We start from the raw sequence: 20,347 nt of genomic DNA on the forward strand, positions 1-20,347 counted from the left end.
AGTCAACGGTGAGCTGGTTTTACGTGCTCGTGCATGATTTCCCCATAGACATCAATGGGGAGAGCCGGCTGAGAAAAAGTCTAACACCTGCAATAAAGCAGCGTAAATCTCGGTAACGCAGCCCCATTGATTCCTATGGGGAAATACATTTTATGTTTACACCTAACACCCTAACATGAACCCCGAGTCTAAACACCCCTAATCTTACACTTATTAACCCCTAATCTGCCGCCCCCGACATCGCAGACACCTGCATTATACTTATTAACCCCTAATCTGCTGCTCCGGACATCGCCACCACCTACATTATACTTATGAAACCCTAATCTGCTGCCCCCAACATCGCCGCCACCTACATTATACTTATGAACCCCTAATCTGCTGCCCACAACATCACCGACACCTACATAATGTTATTAACCCCTAATCTGCTGCCCCCAACGTTGCTGCCACTATAATAAACATATTAACCCCTAAACCGTCATTCTCCCGCATCGCAAACACTAGTTAAATATGATTATTACTAATCTGCTGCCCCTAACATCGCCGCCACCTATCTACATTTATTAACCCCTAATCTGCCGTCCCCAACGTCACCGCCACTATATTATATTTATTAACCCCTAAACCTAAGTCTGACCCTAACCCTAACACCCCCTAACTTTAATATAATTAAAATTAATCTAAATAAAACCTAATATCATTACCTAAATAATTCCTATTAAAACTAAATACTTACCTACAAAAAATAAACCCTAAACTAGCTACAATATAACTAATAGTTGCATTGTAGCTATTTTAGGGTTTATTTTTATTTTACAGGCAAGTTTGTATTTATTTTAACTCTGTAGAATAGTTACTAAATAGTTATTAACCATTTACTAACTTCCTAGTTAAAATAAATACAAATTTAGCTGTAAAATAAAACCTAACCTAAGTTACACTAACACCTAATACTACAATTAAATGAATTAACTAAATTAAATACAATTAAATAAATTAAATAAAATTAGCTAAAATTACAAAAAAAAAACCCACTAAATTACAGAAAATAAAAAACAAATTACAAGATCTTTAAACTAATTACACCTATCAAAATAAAAAAGCCCACCCAAAATAAAAAAAAACCTAGCCTAAACTAAACTACCAATAGCCCATAAAAGGGCCTTTTGCGGGGCATTGCCCCAAAGAAATCAGCTCTTTTATCTGTAAAAATTTTTTACAAACAACCCCCCCAACAGTAAAACCCACCACCCACACAACCAACCCCCCAAATAAAAGCCTAACTAAAAAAACCTAAGCTCCCCATTGCCCTGAAAAGGGCATTTGGATGGGCATTGCCCTTAAAAGGGCATTTAGCTCTATTGCGGCCCAAAGCCCTAACCTAAAAAAAAAAAAAAAACACCCAATACACCCTTGAAAATTCCTAACAGTAACCCCCAAAGATCCACTTACCAGGAGAAGTCTTCATCCAAGTGGCAAGATGTCCTCAACGAAGCCGGCAGAAGTGGTCCTCCAGACGGGCAGAAGTCTTCACCCAGACGGCATCTTCTATCTTCATCCTTCTAACGTGGAGCGGCTCCATCTTCAAGACATCCAGCGTGGAGCATCCTCTTTTTCCGATGACTCCCGACGAATGAAGGTTCCTTTATGTGACATCATCCAAGATGGCGTCCCTTAGATTCAGATATCACAATTGATATTCTTAAATCCCAACATTCAACTCTCTCTGACTTGGTGGTTAGACCATCATCGTTTAATTCAAGGGGCCTCTTTTGTTTGTCCTACCTGGACTGTGATCACAACAGATGCAAGTCTTTCAGGTTGGGGAGCTGTCTGGGGATCTCTGACAGCACAAGGGGTTTGGAAACCTCAAGAGGCGAGGTTACCAATCAATATTTTAGAACTCCGTGCTATTTTCAAGGCTCTTCAGATTTGGTCTCTGTTAAAGAGAGAATCATTCATTTGTTTTCAGACGAACAATATCACAACTGTGGCATATGTCAATCATCAGGGTCTGACTCGCAGCCCCCTAGCTATGAAAGAAGTATCTTGGATACTTTGTGGGCAGAATCCAGCTCTTGTCTAATTTCTGCGTTGCATATCCCAGGTGTAGACAATTGGGAAGCGGATTATCTCAGCCGTCAGACCTTACATCCGGGAAGGTGGTCTCTCCATCCAGATGTATTTTGTCAGATTGTACAGATGTGGGGTCTTCCAGAAATAGATCTGATGGCTTCTCATCTAAACAAGAAACTTCCCAGGTACCTGTCCAGGTCCAGGGATCCTCAAGCAGAGATGGTGGATGCTTTAGCAGTTCCTTTGTTTTACCAACCTGCTTATATCTTTCCGCCTCTAGTTCTTCTTCCAAGAGTGATCTCCAAGATCATTATGGAACAATCGTTTGTGTTTCTGATAGCACCAGCGTGGCCTCAGGTTTTGGTATGCGGGTCTTGTTCGAATGTCCAGTTGCCAGCCATGGCCACTTCCTCTAAGACCAGACCTTCTGTCTCAAGGGCCGTTTTTATCATCAGGATCTCAAATCGTTAAATTTGAAGGTATGGAAATTGAACGCTTAGTGCTTAGTCATAGAGGTTTCTCTGACTCAGTGAATAATACTATGCTGCAGACTTGTAAGTCTGTTTCAAGGAAGATTTATTATCGACTTTGGAAGACCTTTATTTCATGGTGTTCTTCTCATAAATTCTCCTGGCATTCTTTTAGAATTCCTAGAATTTTACAGTTTCTTCAGGATGGTTTGGATAAAGGTTTGTCTGCAAGTACTTTGAAGGGACAAATCTCTACTCTTTCTGTCTTATTTCATAGGAAGATTTCTAAGCTTCCTGATATTCACTGTTTTGTTCAGGCTTTGGTTCGTATCAAGCCTGTTATTAAATCAATCTCTCCTCCTTGGAGTCTTAATTTGGTTTTGAAGACTTTGCAGGCTCCTCCTTTTCAAACTATGCATTCTTTTGATATAAAACTGGAAAGTGTTGTTTCTTTTGGCTATCTCTTCAGCTAGAAGAGTTTCCGAATTGTCTGCTCTCTCTTGTGAGTCACCTTTTCTGATTTTCCATCAGGATAAGGCTGTTTTGCGGACTTCGTTTACATTTCTTCTAAAGGTTGTGAATTCTAACAACATTAGTAGGGAAATTGTTGTTCCTTCCTTGTTACCTAATCCAAAGAATGCTCTTGAAAGATCTTTGCATTCTTTGGATGTTGTAAGAGCTTTAAAATATTATGTTGAAGCTACTAAAGATTTCAGGAAGACTTCTAGTCTATTTGTTGTCTTCTCTGGTTCTAGGAGAGGCCAGAAAGCTTCTGTCATTTCTTTTGCATCTTGGTTAAAGCTTTTGATTAATAAAGCTTATTTGGAGGCGGGACAGTCCCCACCTCAGAGGATCACAGCTCATTCTACTAGATCAGTCTCCACTTCTTGGGCTTTTAAGAAGGAAGCTTCAGTTGATCAGATTTGCAAAGCAGCAACTTAGTCTTCTTTGCATACAATTACTAAATTTTAGTAAAAGGTCTTCCGGCAGCTGTTTCAGTTTGATTCCTCTGCTAATGTTTTAAGTTTTTTCTTTCAATTTATGAGAAAAACTTATTTTTTGTGAATTAAATTTTCTCAGCAGAAAATAGCTGTTTTTATTTCATCCCTCCCTTTCTAGTGACTCTTCTGTGGACTTCCACATCTTGGGTATTTCTATCCCATACGTCACTAGCTAATTACATGAAAGAAAACATAATTTATGTAAGAACTTACCTGATAAATTAATTTCTTTCATATTGGCAAGAGTCCATGAGACCCACCTTTTTTCTGGTGGTTATGATTTTTTGTATAAAAGCACAATTATATTTCCAGTTCCTCTTTTTTACACCTTTTTCTATCACCCCACTACTTGACTATTCATTAAACTGAATTGTGGGTGTGGTGAGGGGTGTATTTATAGGCATTTTGAGGGTTGGGAAAAGTTGCCCCTCCTGGTAGGATTGTATATCGCATACGTCACTAGCTCATGGACTCTTGCCAATATGAAAGAAATTAATTTATCAGGTAAGTTCTTACATAAATTATGTTATCCCCGCACTTAAAAAAGTACAATCAAGAAATAAAATGATTCATGTAATACCAATGAATATGCTATAGTGAGAAAATGTAATATGAATAATTGTTAACACATAACTTAGATGAACATAAAGGCAAAATATAAAAACATCTATACTAGGCGTCCCCAGTCATATTAAAACCATGACGTCAGTCTATGACCCAAACAGCCTTTCTTTGCAATGAATAATCAAGCGTTATGCAAAATACGCAGTTTAAATGAATGTAGGCCTTTTTCGAAAGTAAGGAGGTTAAAGCAGCAGGTTAAAGCTTCCAATGCTTATTCCCAGACGTATATTATAGGAAGCAGGGTAAGGGCAAAGCTTAGTATAGGCATGTGAAAAAAGCAGCAGCTGTAAATTGGATTAGTGATGACCGCAGTCAAACAACACAGCCCAATACTGTATAAAGCGTGTAGCGACAAAAACAGAGCCCGACACTCACGGATCAAATCTGCCAGTTATACTGTGTGCAGCCATGTGTTGGAAACAAACTCCGCTCAATGAGCGGTCTTATCCAGGCTTCAAAGGGTTGCGCTGTATCGGAAGTCACAGTCCTCCTCACTCTGTCCTGTGTACACTGCTTATCCTAGCTGTGCTGCTATAAAGCAATATCCGTAAAAGCCAGAGGGGAAAGAGTATCAGTGTCCATGCTGCATCCACACGGTCAAGCGTCTGATGTCATCCACAGGCAACGCGTGTTTTGGGCTCCGCCCTTCAACTCGGCCATGCTCACTTAAGCGTGTAATGATACATTACGAGCAGCGGATCCTATTCGCCCACTGCCCGTATGTAGAGAAGGCGAGCGGGCAACTTCTCGAGTTGAGAAGCTTGCCCACTCGTTCCTTCGTACATGGGGCCCAATCTGCAGAGGTAGTGCAGTGCTGTCAATACTGTGAGGTCAACATGGTATATATGGAGAGTTTATTTGGTGCCAGGAGTATTGCATCACATGAAGAGTAATTGTGGCAAAGATGAATTACTTTTATTAACAGCACCATTTTAAATGCAACTTCATACTAATGCTGGGAGGGATGGGGTGAGACTAAAGTGACTTAACAGTATATAGAAACCCCACTAGTGCCTATTGTATGGCTACCAATAAATTGGTGTGAAATAATCTTTTATTTTTTTCTTATCATTATTGAACAATCTAGACGTTCTAAGGTATTGTTGGGAGAAAGAAGATTTGTACTTTTTGTAATTGTTAAGTAACAATGTTGAATTAGGTTGCTGGTGTTGTTTTTTTAGTGCATTTTCAGTAGTGCTATGTATTTCACTAACTAATTAAATGTTTTACAGATAACACCAAAAATTATTATATGTACCTATATAGAAAATATGGACAAAGACCCACTTGCCATGTCCTTCCTTGGGAGAAAAGCGAAAAAAACGACTTCAGCAATTTGTTTAAGTTACTGCATACTGTACAATGGCAATCATTAGGTAATAGATCCTCACTTTTGTTTGCATGTCATATACAAAAAAGTAACATTAGTGATGAAATGTTTCAAGATGGTAAGATAACATCATACAGTCATATGTTCACAAAGTGAAATACAGTTATAACTCACAATAACTACATATGTCCCAAAAATGTTTCTATTAATTATTAATATGGAAGCAATTCTACCATATCTCCCAAACATAGTATATTGTTGTTGTTGTTTTAGTCAATTGAATATGCAGGTATTAACCAATGGTGCATTTTATAGCCAGCGACACAGGTAAAAGTCAACAAATAAGGTGCAGGCAGGTATATACAGATATCACCAGCAGGTCAAGTAAAGGTAGAGTAAGGCCAATGGTCAAGTATAGGCATACTATGGAAATAATGGACTAGTGCAGACAATATAGCCAGTGGTCCTACTGGATAAGCCAGCAGGTCACATATAGACAAGTATTACCAGCAAGTAAAGGCTGGAAGTTCTCCTCTGTGAAAAGCACAATTGGGCTAAAAGTAGCTATTCCCAGGTGGTAACCAGTCCATAGAACAAGACACTGAGCTTTTGTTCGTTCATTGCAGACAGCTTCTCTTTCTGTATATTTTTGTATTATGACCATGGGAAAGTGTCTCTATAGATGAGTACAGGAAATTAACATTAGAAAAAGTAATACAATTACATACAAATAAGTCTATTTGCTAAACAGTTTTTCTCTCATGATATTATCTTATTCCCACTGGTTGCTATATAACGTAGGGACATTTGGAGTAAGTAGGAACCTCACATAAAACTTTGTGATTCCCTGTAATGGAGTGTATAAACTCATCCCTGTAGATAGGGTTAATTTCTCTGAAGGGAAATATGCCAACCTGAAATGTTAGGGGGATACACCTTGGGGTTTTCAGGCTTCCTGTGCATAATTCTGGTTTTCTGCTGCCATTTAGACTTTGAGACAATATGGGTTTATTCTCACAACCCTCATGTTTCTTTGATCTGAGTCCTCAGATTTCTGTATTCCTGAATTCCTGAGGCTCAAACTCTTCTACAGTCTCTTCTTCCCTCTCACATTTTGTTAGATGGAAGTAGTGTAATGCTCATGTGACTATGAATAGTTTGCATCATGTGAATGGTTGCTTTTTCCTGTGTAACTAGCGCTTTTGGTCCTTAGCGGAAACTGCCAATGATCCCATGCATGTCCTGAGCAATAGTAATACTGGAACAGTTTGTAGCTCAGCTCCACTGTCAGGTGCAGGCCAGAAAGGGTGCTGTAATCCCTTTAGTCACAATAAATCCACAGAAGAAGGCAGCACCTTGCAGTATAAAAATATCTTTATTTCCACATGCTGGAATAAAATAGTGACGTTTCGGGTAGAAAACCCTTAATCATACAAAGCTAAAACACACTGTTCAAACCTTATAAAGGCCTACCTGTACACAGGTGTTCAATTAACATTTCTCAACACTCCCACCTAGTGGTTACTCACTTAATTACATCTATATTAGAACTTAATGTTCTTATTTCAACTTGGTGCAAGATAGAATTAAAATCAATACAGAAAAATATATACATATGCAGAAAAATGACATATACAGATACCAATGTAATTTCAACCGAATGAATTACTGATAGACAAATTATTGAAAATTATTAAAAAAAATTTTTGTTGAAAAACAATTGCAGCAAATTTGATGAAAACAGTTGCAGCAAGTTAGATGAAAACAATTGCAGCAAATTAGACATTTCATGACTCAAAATGATTACAAAAATAATTACAAAGATGATTATAAAAATAAAGTATAATCCAATTCTTTATTTAAACCCAAGGGTTGCATTGCATTGAGTTTATAGATCCAAAATGCCTCTTTCTTTTTTAGCATTAACTCTCTATTACCCCCCCGTCTGGGACGTGGCCCTGCATCAATGATTTGAAAACGGACCTGACTAATATTGTGGCCACATTGGATAAAATGTACTGACACTGGTGCCTCTAGATTTCCACATCTGATATTGCTTTTGTGTTGTACTATCCTATCACGGACACGACGTGTCGTCTCGCCAATGTAAATTTTTCCACATGGACATTTTATGAGATAGATAGCAAAAGCAGTATCACATGTGTAAAAGCCTTTTATCAAGATTTTTTTTACCAGTGAGAGGGTGTACAAATTGAGTTTTTTATCAAGGCCCTCAATTTATTAGTCAGGTCCGTTTTCAAAAAAGAAAGAGGCATTTTGGATCTATAAACTCAATGCAATGCAACCCTTGGGTTTAAATAAAGAATTGGATTATACTTTATTTTTATAATCATCTTTGTAATTATTTTTGTAATCATTTTGAGTCATGAAATGTCTAATTTGCTGCAATTGTTTTCATCTAACTTGCTGCAACTGTTTTCATCAAATTTGCTGCAATTGTTTTTCAACAATGGTCACAATATTTTTGACTAAGTGTGACTTTTCAAAAGAAGACACTGCAGGGACATTTCAAAGCTGAATCCAATCCTGGTCAGTTTCTTCCTTTAAATTGAAACATTTAGAAGATGTATTTTTCACATTTGCCTGTTTTGTTTTGTTTTTATTAACAATAGTATTCATAAGTGTTATAAGATGTTTTTACTTGAGACCCTGTATCAGAAAAGATTTTATTGGCTGATTGTTTATGATCTTCTCGGTTTGCAGGACATTTCACAAATAGTTGTTGACAAGATCCTACAGCATAAGATTCTTGTTTGCCCTTGATATTGATTGATCATTTAGGATCAGTAAGACGGACATATTTCAACCCTATAATTATCATGAGAGCTAACAATAATGAAATAAATATGTTAAATATACATTTTCAATTCTTTCAGATTTTTCTAATAATCTAGTTTATGACTTTGGAAAAAAGATTTTTGAAAATATTACAACACACCTGCCAAATGGACTGCATGGTCTTAGTGCTGCTGTTCCATCATTAGAGGATAGTAGCTTCTCTGGTTATCACAAAGCTTCCCATTTGCTGGCCGTTATGTATGAAGTTGGTTTAGGAGTAAATACTGATCCTGTTCAAGTAAGTGAATGCAACAAAACAATTGTTAAATATCTTAAAGGGTCATAAAACACAGACTAATGTTGTGATCTTTTATCTCAAAAATATGTTTTAAAATAACAACGGGTAACTGCTGGCTTTACATCTAGACATAACAAAGCACAGCTACTTTATCCACACGCAGAGGGGCATATTTATCAAGCTCCGTATGGAGTTTGATGCCCTGTGTTTCTGGCGAGCCTTCAGGCTCGCCAGAAACACAAGTTATGAAGCAGCGGTATAAAGACCGCTGCTCCATAACCAGTCTGCCTGCTCTGAGGCGGCAGACAGACATTGCCAGAAATCAACCCGATCGAATACGATCGGGTTGATTGACACCCCCTGAACTGCTGGTGTAATGATAAATGCAGACAGCGTGTGCTGTCGGCATTTATCGATGTGGAGCAGACATCATCTGCAATATCGGATCATGTATGCTTACATCATGATAAATTGGCCCCAATATGTACAATAACAAGAGCAAAACAAGAAAAAAAAGACATTTGAAATTTCAAAACACAACTCAATCTCAACACTTCCTATAACCACCTCCCAAAAAAATTACACGCCAACTCCTGTCCACACACACCTCTCCTAAACAAATGTGATCAAAATCTAGGCGCCAGCTTGTAAATTCAGGAGCCGAAAACTGATTTGGATTTATTGAGCCCTGCAGTATAAGCAAAACCCACTCTACAGAAGCTCTAATCCACTATGTGCATGACTCTCCCACTCCAAATAAGAAACAGCCATTATTGTAAAGCAAATAAAAAAAATGCTGCTCAGCAAATTTTGCAGATCATTTTACAAATATCTGTAGATTTTATAACCACTCAAAATGAGGATGTGGTTTAGTATCGATATAGTAGAATGAATTAAGGAAAAATATCTTACTATGAAACCCCAAAAAAGTATTTCTCCAACATTGGTGTGTCCGGTCCACGGCGTCATCCTTACTTGTGGGAATATCTCTTCCCCAACAGGAAATGGCAAAGAGTCCCAGCAAAGCTGGCCATATAGTCCCTCCTAGGCTCCGCCCACCCCAGTCATTCTCTTTGCCGTTGCACAGGCAACATCTCCACGGAGATGGTTAAGCGTTTTTGGTGTTTAAATGTAGTTTTTTATTCTTCTATCAAGAGTTTGTTATTTTAAAATAGTGCTGGTATGTACTATTTACTCTGAAACAGAAAAGGATGAAGATTTCTGTTTGTGAGAGGAAGATGATTTTAGCAGACAGTAACTAAAATCGATTGCTGTTTCCACATAGGACTGTTGAGATGAAGTAACTTCAGTTGGGGGAAACAGTTAGCAGACTTTTCTGCTTAAGGTATGACTAGCCATATTTCTAACAAGACTGTGTAATGCTGGAAGGCTGTCATTTCCCCTCATGGGGACCGGTAAGCCATTTTCTTAGTCTCAAACAGAATAAAGGGCTTAATATGGGCTGTAAAACTGGTAGACACTTTTATGGGCTAAATCGATTGCTTTATTTGGACATTTTTTACATGTTTATGCTGATAATTCACATTTATAAACTTGGGGAACGTTTTTTAACGGCAGGCACTATGTTAGACACCTTTTCCAGTCAGGGAGGGCCTTCCCAGTTGTAGGCTGAGCCTCATTTTCGCGCCATTACTGCGCAGTTGTTTTTGAGAGCAAGACATGCAGATGCATGTGTGAGGATCTGAAAGTAGCTGGAAAAGTTTCTAGAAGGCGTCATTTGGTATCGTATTCCCCTCTGGGCTTGGTTAGGTCACAGCAAAGGCTGTAGCTGGGACTGTATAGGGGTTAAAATTGTAAACGGCTCCGGTTCCGTTATTTTAAGGGTTAAAGTTCTGAAAATTGGTGTGCAATACTCTTAATGCTTTAAGACACTGTGGTGAAATTTAAAGAGACAGTAACGGTTTTGTTTTAAAACGGTTTTTGTGCTTTATTGACAAGTTTAAGTCCTGTTTAACATGTCTGTGCCTTCGGATAAGCTATGTTCTATTTGTATGAAAGCCAATGTGTCTCCCCATTTAAATTTGTGTGATAATTGTGCCATAGCGTCCAAACAAAGTAAGGACAGTACTGCCACAGATAATAAAATTGCCCAAGATGATTCCTCAGATGAGGGGAGTAGACATGATACTACATCATCTCCTACTGTGTCTACACCAGTTTTGCCCACGCAGGAGGCCCCTAGTACATCTAGCGCGCCAATGCTTATTACCATGCAACAATTGACGGCTGTAATGGATAACTCCATAGCAAATATTTTATCCAAAATGCCTGCATATCAGAGAAAGCGCGATTGCTCTGTTTTAAACACTGAAGAGCAGGAGGGCGCTGATGATAATTGTTCTGTCATACCCTCACACCAATCTGAAGTGGCCATGAGGGAGGGTTTATCAGATGGGGAAATTTCAGATTCAGGAAAAATTTCTCAACAAGCTGAACCTGATGTTGTGACATTTAAATTTAAATTAGAACATCTCCGCGCACTGCTTAAGGAGGTGTTATCTACTCTGGATGATTGTGACAACTTGGTCATTCCAGAGAAATTATGCAAGATGGACAAGTTTCTAGAGGTTCCGGTGCACCCCAACGCTTTTCCTATACCCAAGCGGGTGGCGGACATAGTGAATAAGGAGTGGGAGAAGCCCGGCATACCTTTTGTTCCCCCCCCTATATTTAAGAAATTATTTCCTATGGTCGACCCCAGAAAGGACTTATGGCAGACAGTCCCTAAGGTCGAGGGGGCAGTTTCTACTCTAAACAAGCGCACTACTATTCCTATCGAGGATAGTTGTGCTTTCAAAGATCCTATGGATAAAAAATTGGAAGGTTTGCTTAAAAAGATTTTTGTACAGCAAGGTTACCTTCTACAACCCATTTCGTGCATTGTTCCTGTCACTACAGCAGCGTGGTTCTGGTTCGAGGAACTAGAAAAGTCGCTCAGTAGAGAGACTCCATATGAGGAGGTTATGGATAGAGTTCACGCACTTAAGTTGGCTAACTCTTTTATTTTAGATGCCGCTTTGCAATTAGCTAGATTAGCGGCGAAAAATTCAGGGTTTGCAATTGTGGCGCGCAGAGCGCTTTGGCTAAAGTCTTGGTCAGCGGATGTATCATCCAAGACAAAATTGCTTAACATCCCTTTCAAAGGTAAAACTCTATTTGGACCAGAATTGAAAGAGATTATCTCAGACATCACTGGGGGAAAGGGCCACGCCCTTCCACAAGATAGGCCTTTCAAGGCCAAGAATAAGTCTAATTTTCGTTCCTTTCGCAATTTCAGGAACGGACCGGCCTCTAATTCTGCATCCTCTAAGCAAGAGGGTAATGCCTCACAGCCCAAACCAGCCTGGAAACCTATGCAAGGCTGGAACAAGGGTAAGCAGGCCAAGAAGCCTGCTGCTGCTAACAAAACAGCATGAAGGAGTAGCCCCCGATCCGGGACCGGATCTAGTAGGGGGCAGACTCTCTCTCTTTGCTCAGGCTTGGGCAAGAGATGTTCAGGATCCCTGGGCACTAGAAATAGTTTCTCAGGGTTATCTTCTGGAATTCAGGGAACTACCCCCAAGGGGAAGGTTCCACATGTCTCACTTATCCTTAAACCAAATAAAGAGACAGGCATTCTTACATTGTGTAGAAGACCTGCTAAAGATGGGAGTGATACACCCAGTTCCAATAAAGGAACAAGGAATGGGATTTTATTCAAATCTATTCGTAGTTCCCAAGAAAGAGGGAACCTTCAGACCAATTTTGGATTTGAAGATCCTAAACAAATTTCTCAGGGTACCATCGTTCAAGATGGAAACCATTCGAACGATTCTACCCACTATCCAGGAAGGTCAATTTATGACTACCGTGGATCTAAAGGATGCGTACCTACATATTCCTATCCACAAAGAACATCATCAGTTCCTAAGGTTTGCCTTTCTGGACAAACATTACCAGTTTGTGGCCCTCCCATTTGGGTTAGCCACCGCTCCAAGGATTTTCACAAAGGTACTCGGGTCCCTTCTAGCGGTTCTAAGACCGAGGGGCATTGCAGTAGTACCATACTTGGACGACATTCTAATACAAGCGTCGTCCCTGTCAAAAGCAAAGGCTCATACAGACATCGTTCTGGCCTTTCTCAGATCACACGGATGGAAGGTGAACATAGAAAAAAGTTCTCTGTCTCCGTCAACAAGAGTTCCCTTCTTGGGAACAATAATCGATTCCTTAGAAATGAGGATTTTTCTGACAGAGGTCAGAAAGTCAAAACTTCTAAGCACTTGTCAAGTTCTTCATTCTGTTCCACGTCCTTCCATAGCGCAGTGCATGGAAGTAGTAGGGTTGATGGTTGCGGCAATGGACATAGTTCCTTTTGCACAAATTCATCTAAGACCATTACAACTGTGCATGCTCAAACAGTGGAATGGGGACTATACAGACTTGTCTCCAATGATTCAAGTAGATCAGAAGACCAGAGATTCACTCTGTTGGTGGCTGACCCTGGACCATCTATCCCTGGGAATGAGCTTCCGCAGACCAGAGTGGGTCATTGTCACGACCGACGCCAGTCTAGTGGGCTGGGGCGCGGTCTGGGAATCCCTGAAAACTCAGGGACTATGGTCTCTGGAAGAGTCTCTTCTCCCGATAAACATTCTGGAACTAAGAGCGATCTTCAATGCTCTCAGGGCTTGGCCTCAGCTTGCAAAGGCCAGATTCATAAGATTCCAATCAGACATCATGACGACCGTTGCGTATATCAATCATCAGGGGGGAACAAGGAGTTCCCTGGCGATGAAAGAAGTGACCAAAATAAAACAATGGGCGGAGGATCACTCCTGCCACCTATCTGCGATCCACATCCCAGGTGTGGAAAACTGGGAAGCGGATTATCTGAGTCGTCAGACATTCCATCCGGGGGAGTGGGAACTCCATCCGGAGATTTTTGCCCAACTAACTCAATTATGGGGCATTCCAGACATGGATCTGATGGCATCTCGTCAGAACTTCAAGGTTCCTTGCTACGGGTCCAGATCCAGGGATCCCAAGGCGACTCTAGTAGATGCACTAGTAGCACCTTGGACCTTCAACCTAGCTTATGTATTTCCACCATTTCCTCTCATTCCCAGGCTGGTAGCCAGGATCAAACAGGAGAGGGCCTCGGTGATCTTGATAGCTCCTGCGTGGCCACGCAGGACTTGGTATGCAGACCTGGTGAATATGTCATCGGTTCCACCATGGAAGCTACCTTTGAGACAGGACCTTCTTGTTCAGGGTCCATTCGAACATCCAAATCTGGTCTCCCTCCAGCTGACGGCTTGGAGATTGAACGCTTGATTCTATCAAAGCGTGGGTTTTCAGATTCTGTGATAGATACTCTGGTTCAGGCCAGAAAACCGGTAACTAGAAAGATTTACCATAAAATATGGAAAAGATATATCTGTTGGTGTGAATCCAAATGATTCCCATGGAATAAGATAAAAATTCCTAAGATTCTCTCCTTTCTACAAGAAGGTTTGGAGAAAGGATTATCTGCAAGTTCTCTAAAGGGACAGATCTCTGCTTTATCTGTCTTACTACACAAAAGACTGGCAGCTGTGCCAGATGTGCAAGCATTTGTTCAGGCTCTGGTTAGGATCAAGCCTGTTTACAGACCTTTGACTCCTCCCTGGAGTATAAATCTAGTTCTTTCAGTTCTTCAAGGGGTTCCGTTTGAACCTTTACATTCCATAGATATTAAGTTACTATCTTGGAAAGTTTTGTTTTTGGTTGCTATTTCTTCTGCTAGAAGAGTTTCAGAGTTATCTGCTTTGCAGTGTTCTCCGCCTTATCTGGTGTTCCATGCAGATAAGGTGGTTTTGCGTACTAAGCCTGGTTTTCTTCCAAAGGTTGTTTCTAACAAGAATATTAACCAGGAGATAGTTGTACCTTCTTTATGTCCGAATCCAGTTTCAAAGAAGGAACGTTTGTTACACAATTTGGACGTAGTCCGTGCTCTAAAATTCTATTTAGAGGCTACAAAAGATTTCAGACAAACATCTTCTTTGTTTGTTGTCTATTCTGGTAAAAGGAGAGGTCAAAAAGCGACTTCTACCTCTCTTTCCTTTTGGCTTAAAAGCATCATCCGATTGGCTTATGAGACTGCTGGACGGCAGCCTCCTGAAAGAATCACAGCTCACTCCACTAGGGCTGTGGCTTCCACATGAGCCTTCAAGAACGAGGCTTCTGTTGACCAGATATGTTAGGCAGCGACTTGGTCTTCACTGCACACTTTTGCCAAATTTTACAAATTTGATACTTTTGCTTCTTCGGAGGCTATTTTTGGGAGAAAGGTTTTGCAAGCCGTGGTGCCTTCCGTTTAGGTAACCTGATTTGCTCCCTCCCTTCATCCGTGTCCTAAAGCTTTGGTATTGGTTCCCACAAGTAAGGATGACGCCGTGGACCGGACACACCAATGTTGGAGAAAACAGAATTTATGCTTACCTGATAAATTACTTTCTCCAACGGTGTGTCCGGTCCACGGCCCGCCCTGGTTTTTTAATCAGGTCTGATGAATTATTTTCTCTAACTACAGTCACCACGGTACCATATGGTTTCTCCTATATTTTTCCTCCTGTCCGTCGGTCGAATGACTGGGGTGGGCGGAGCCTAGGAGGGACTATATGGCCAGCTTTGCTGGGACTCTTTGCCATTTCCTGTTGGGGAAGAGATATTCCCACAAGTAAGGATGACGCCGTGGACCGGACACACCGTTGGAGAAAGTAATTTATTAGGTAAGCATAAATTCTGTTTTTGAGATTCAGACAGAGCATACAATTTTAAAGAGTTTCCAATTTACTTTTATTATCAAATTTGTTTTGTTCCCATGGTATTCTTTGTTGAAGAGATACCTAGTTAGATGTCTGGAGCACTACATACAGGAAATAGTGCTGCCATCTAGTGCTCTTGCAAATTGATATTATTCTTGCAAAATTGCTGTCAAATATTGCTCTAGACACATGCATGCTCCTGAGCTTACATCCCTGCTTTTCAACAAAAGATACCAAGAGAATGAACAAAATGTGATAATAAAAGTACATTTTTGTTTACAAAAAAATCTTCTCTTTCTACCATAGACAATATATACCCTTGAAATATATATTAAAGGGATAGTAAAGTCATAAATAAAAGCCATTTTAATCTTTCCAAATTTACTGTAATTACATTTTCTATCTGAGTAAATCTTAATAAGCTTAAAGGGCCACTAAACCCAAAATCTTTCTTTCATTATTCAGATAGAGAATAGAAATTTAAACAACATTACAATTTACTTCCATTATTTATTTTGCTTCATTTTTTAAATATCCTTAGTTGAAGAAAAAGCAATGCACATGGCGAGCCAATCACACGATGCTTCTATGTGCAGCAACCAATCAGCAGCTAGTGAGCATATCTAGATATGCTTTTCATCAAAGAAAATCAAGAGAATAAAACAAATTAGATAATATAAGTAAATTAGAAAGATGTTTAAAAATGCATTCTCTTTCTAAATCATAAAAGAAAAAATGTGGCTGGCATGTCCCTTTAAGGTCAGCAATGAATCACTAAGAACTAGCTGGTGAGCGTTTTTGTACATATCTACCTCTTGTCACTGGCTGTCCTGCTCATCTAGTTCCCAGTAGCGCATTGCTGTGCTTGGCAACCTCATCGATAAAGGGTACCAAGAAAACAAAACAAATTTGATATTTGAAGTAAATTGAAAAGATTATTTCTGAATCATCAAATTTTATTTTTAACTCAAAAGGGTCAAAAGATTTGCTTAGATGATTTTATCAAAGGGACAGTCAAGTCCAAAATAAACTTTCATGATTCAGATAGGTCATGTCATTTTAAACAACTTTCCAATTTACTTTTATCACCGATTTTGCTTTGTTCTCTTGGTATTCTTAGTTGAAAACTAAACCAATGTAGGCTCATATGCTAATTTCTTAGACCTTGAAGGCCGTCTCTTATGTGAATGCAATTTGACAGTTTTTCACCAATAGAGGGCGTTAGTTTATGTGTGTCATATAGATAACACTGTGCTCACACGCGTGGAGTTACCTAGGAGTCAGCACTGATTGGCTAAAATGCAAGTCTGTCAAAAGAACTGAAATAAGGGGGCGGTTTGCAGAGGCTTAGATACAAGGTAATCACAGAGGTAAAAAGTGTATTAATATAACTGTGTTGGTTATGCAAAACTGGGTAATGGGTAATAAAGGGATTATCTATCTTTTTAAACGACAACAATTCTGGTGTTAATTGTCCCTTTATGTAATTTGTAATATTAGCTAATGGGTATGTTGCTTCTAGGATTTGTCAAAACATATTAATTTGTTCTTGTATGATTTTCCTGCATTGGATACCTGTAGTAGTGGATTAATTAGAATGAAGAAGTTCATAGTGAACAGTTTCTCTTCTATATGTAGGGGTTCTTATACAGTCTGGTTGGTGCACAAGCTAACGAGAGGCTTGCTTTGCTCAAACTTGGATACAAACATTTTCAAGGAATTGATAATTATCCCCTGGATTTAGATCTCTCTTATGCTTATTATATTTCAATTGCTAAGAAAACGCCAAATGATCGATGGGCAAAGCACGCAGAACAGGTAAATATAAGTATAAATTAATGTATTCCCATTATACCTTGTAAATATGAGTTATAAATGTGAATAAAGAAAAAAAAGTGTTTTCTAAAGAAACTTGTTTGTCATACATTCACATGCTTTTCGAAGAAACAGCCCATTCAGGGCTAGATTACAAGTGGAGCTCTCCAGTTAACTTTGCTAGAAGTAAAAATTTTGAGTGCATCAGGTTGCGCTCGTATTACAAGTTGAAAGTAAAAAGTTAGCGAGCAGAAACTCGACACGCAAAAAGAGTTGAATTTCGAATATCGCAACTGTGTTAACGAATTCTCCCAGAGATTTCAGTGGCGCACGCAAACTGGAAAAAAACACCATACTCGTGCTCTAATCTGATCGCGTTCATTAAAGAGCGCTAAACTCAACATGAAATATGAATATTTCACATTCCAATGTTCTTTACAAAGAAAAATATGTTCTATTTATTCTTAAATAAATATTTCTATATGTATCTGATGATTTTGTGGTAAAATATATATCTATACATATATATAATACCTATTTTATATATATATATATATATATATATATATATATATATATATATATATACAGTATATATATATATATATATACTGTATATATATATATATATATATATATATATATATATATATATATATATATATATATATATATATACAGGGAGTGCAGAATTATTAGGCAAATGAGTATTTTGACCACATCATCCTCTTTATGCATGTTGTCTTACTCCAAGCTGTATAGGCTCGAAAGCCTACTACCAATTAAGCATATTAGGTGATGTGCATCTCTGCAATGAGAAGGGGTGTGGTCTAATGACATCAACACCCTATATCAGGTGTGCATAATTATTAGGCAACTTCCTTTCCTTTGGCAAAATGGGTCAAAAGAAGGATTTGACAGGCTCAGAAAAGTCAAAAATAGTGAGATATCTTGCAGAGGGATGCAGCACTCTTAAAATTGCAAAGCTTCTGAAGCGTGATCATCGAACAATCAAGCGTTTCATTCAAAATAGTCAACAGGGTCGCAAGAAGCGTGTGGAAAAACCAAGGCGCAAAATAACTGCCCATGAACTGAGAAAAGTCAAGCGTGCAGCTGCCAAGATGCCACTTGCCACCAGTTTGGCCATATTTCAGAGCTGCAACATCACTGGAGTGCCCAAAAGCACAAGGTGTGCAATACTCAGAGACATGGCCAAGGTAAGAAAGGCTGAAAGACGACCACCACTGAACAAGACACACAAGCTGAAACGTCAAGACTGGGCCAAGAAATATCTCAAGACTGATTTTTCTAAGGTTTTATGGACTGATGAAATGAGAGTGAGTCTTGATGGGCCAGATGGATGGGCCCGTGGCTGGATTGGTAAAGGGCAGAGAGCTCCAGTCCGACTCAGACGCCAGCAAGGTGGAGGTGGAGTACTGGTTTGGGCTGGTATCATCAAAGATGAGCTTGTGGGGCCTTTTCGGGTTGAGGATGGAGTCAAGCTCAACTCCCAGTCCTACTGCCAGTTTCTGGAAGACACCTTCTTCAAGCAGTGATACAGGAAGAAGTCTGCATCCTTCAAGAAAAACATGATTTTCATGCAGGACAATGCTCCATCACACGCGTCCAAGTACTCCACAGCGTGGCTGGCAAGAAAGGGTATAAAAGAAGAAAATCTAATGACATGGCCTCCTTGTTCACCTGATCTGAACCCCATTGAGAACCTGTGGTCCATCATCAAATGTGAGATTTACAAGGAGGGAAAACAGTACACCTCTCTGAACAGTGTCTGGGAGGCTGTGGTTGCTGCTGCACGCAATGTTGATGGTGAACAGATCAAAACACTGACAGAATCCATGGATGGCAGGCTTTTGAGTGTCCTTGCAAAGAAAGGTGGCTATATTGGTCACTGATTTGTTTTTGAATGTCAGAAATGTATATTTGTGAATGTTAAGATGTTATATTGGTTTCACTGGTAAAAATAAATAATTGAAATGGGTATATATTTGTTTTTTGTTAAGTTGCCTAATAATTATGCACAGTAATAGTCACCTGCACACACAGATATTCCCCTAAAATAGCTAAAACTAAAAACAAACTAAAAACTACTTCCAAAAATATTCAGCTTTGATATTAATGAGTTTTTTGGGTTCATTGAGAACATGGTTGTTGTTCAATAATAAAATTAATCCTCAAAAATACAACTTGCCTAATAATTCTGCACTCCCTGTATATATATATATATATACATATAATAGGTATTGCAGGTGCACTCTCACTAACAAATGTCCAATAAACCGGGATGCTAGAGTAACAACAATAGCAATTTCAAAGAATCTGTTAAAGTGAATACAATTCTGTATATTTCAAAGTGACGTTTCGGGGCCTTCACTCCTTCATCAGACCGACATATATACTGTATATATGTATATATGGGTATAGATATATACAAATATATAGGAATAAATATTTAAAAATACATAGAACACATTCCCCTATGTGAAGAACATTAGAATGTGAAATATGTATAGTACATATACAGTTAAAACCATTATAAAATATTAATATTGAATAAATATGCCTTTACATGTTTTCAGGTATTTGACTGCAGGGCTCCAATGCGAGCACACACACACACACACACATATATATATATATATATATATATATATATATATACACTGCCCAAAAAAATAAAGGGAACACTAAAATAACACATCCTAGATCTGAATGAATTAAATATTCTAATTAAATACTTTGTTCTTTACATAGTTGAATGTGCTGACAACAAAATCACACAAAAATTAAAAAATGGAAATCAAATTTTTTAACCCATGGAGGTCTGGATTTGGAGTCACACTCAAAATTAAAGTGGAAAAACACACTACAGGCGGATCCAACTTTGATGTAATGTCCTTAAAACAAGTCAAAATGAGGCTCAGTAGTGTGTGTGGCCTCCACGTGCCTGTATGACCTCCCTACAACGCCTGTGCATGCTCCTGATGAGGTGGCGGATGGTCTCCTGAGGGATCTCCTCCCAGACCTGGACTAAAGCATCCACCAACTCCTGGACAGTCTGTGGTGCAACGTGAAGTTGGTGGATGGAGCGAGACATGATGTCC

The 20,347-nt window shown here is 39.1% G+C and overlaps 1 protein-coding gene across 1 annotated transcript in view; it reads left to right on the forward strand.

Annotated features, from left to right (window-relative positions):
- Positions 1–20,347, forward strand: part of SEL1L3 (SEL1L family member 3) — a 327,791-nt gene that overhangs the window by 56,557 nt on the left and 250,887 nt on the right. Inside the window, exons 9-11 of the mRNA XM_053704078.1 lie at positions 5,407–5,550; positions 8,402–8,601; positions 17,049–17,228. Of these exons, the coding sequence (XP_053560053.1) occupies positions 5,407–5,550; positions 8,402–8,601; positions 17,049–17,228 (524 nt within the window). The remainder of the gene's footprint in view (positions 1–5,406; positions 5,551–8,401; positions 8,602–17,048; positions 17,229–20,347) is intronic.

Source organism: Bombina bombina, chromosome 2 (assembly GCF_027579735.1).
Source record: "Bombina bombina isolate aBomBom1 chromosome 2, aBomBom1.pri, whole genome shotgun sequence".
Classification (NCBI taxonomy): Eukaryota; Metazoa; Chordata; class Amphibia; order Anura; family Bombinatoridae; genus Bombina; species Bombina bombina.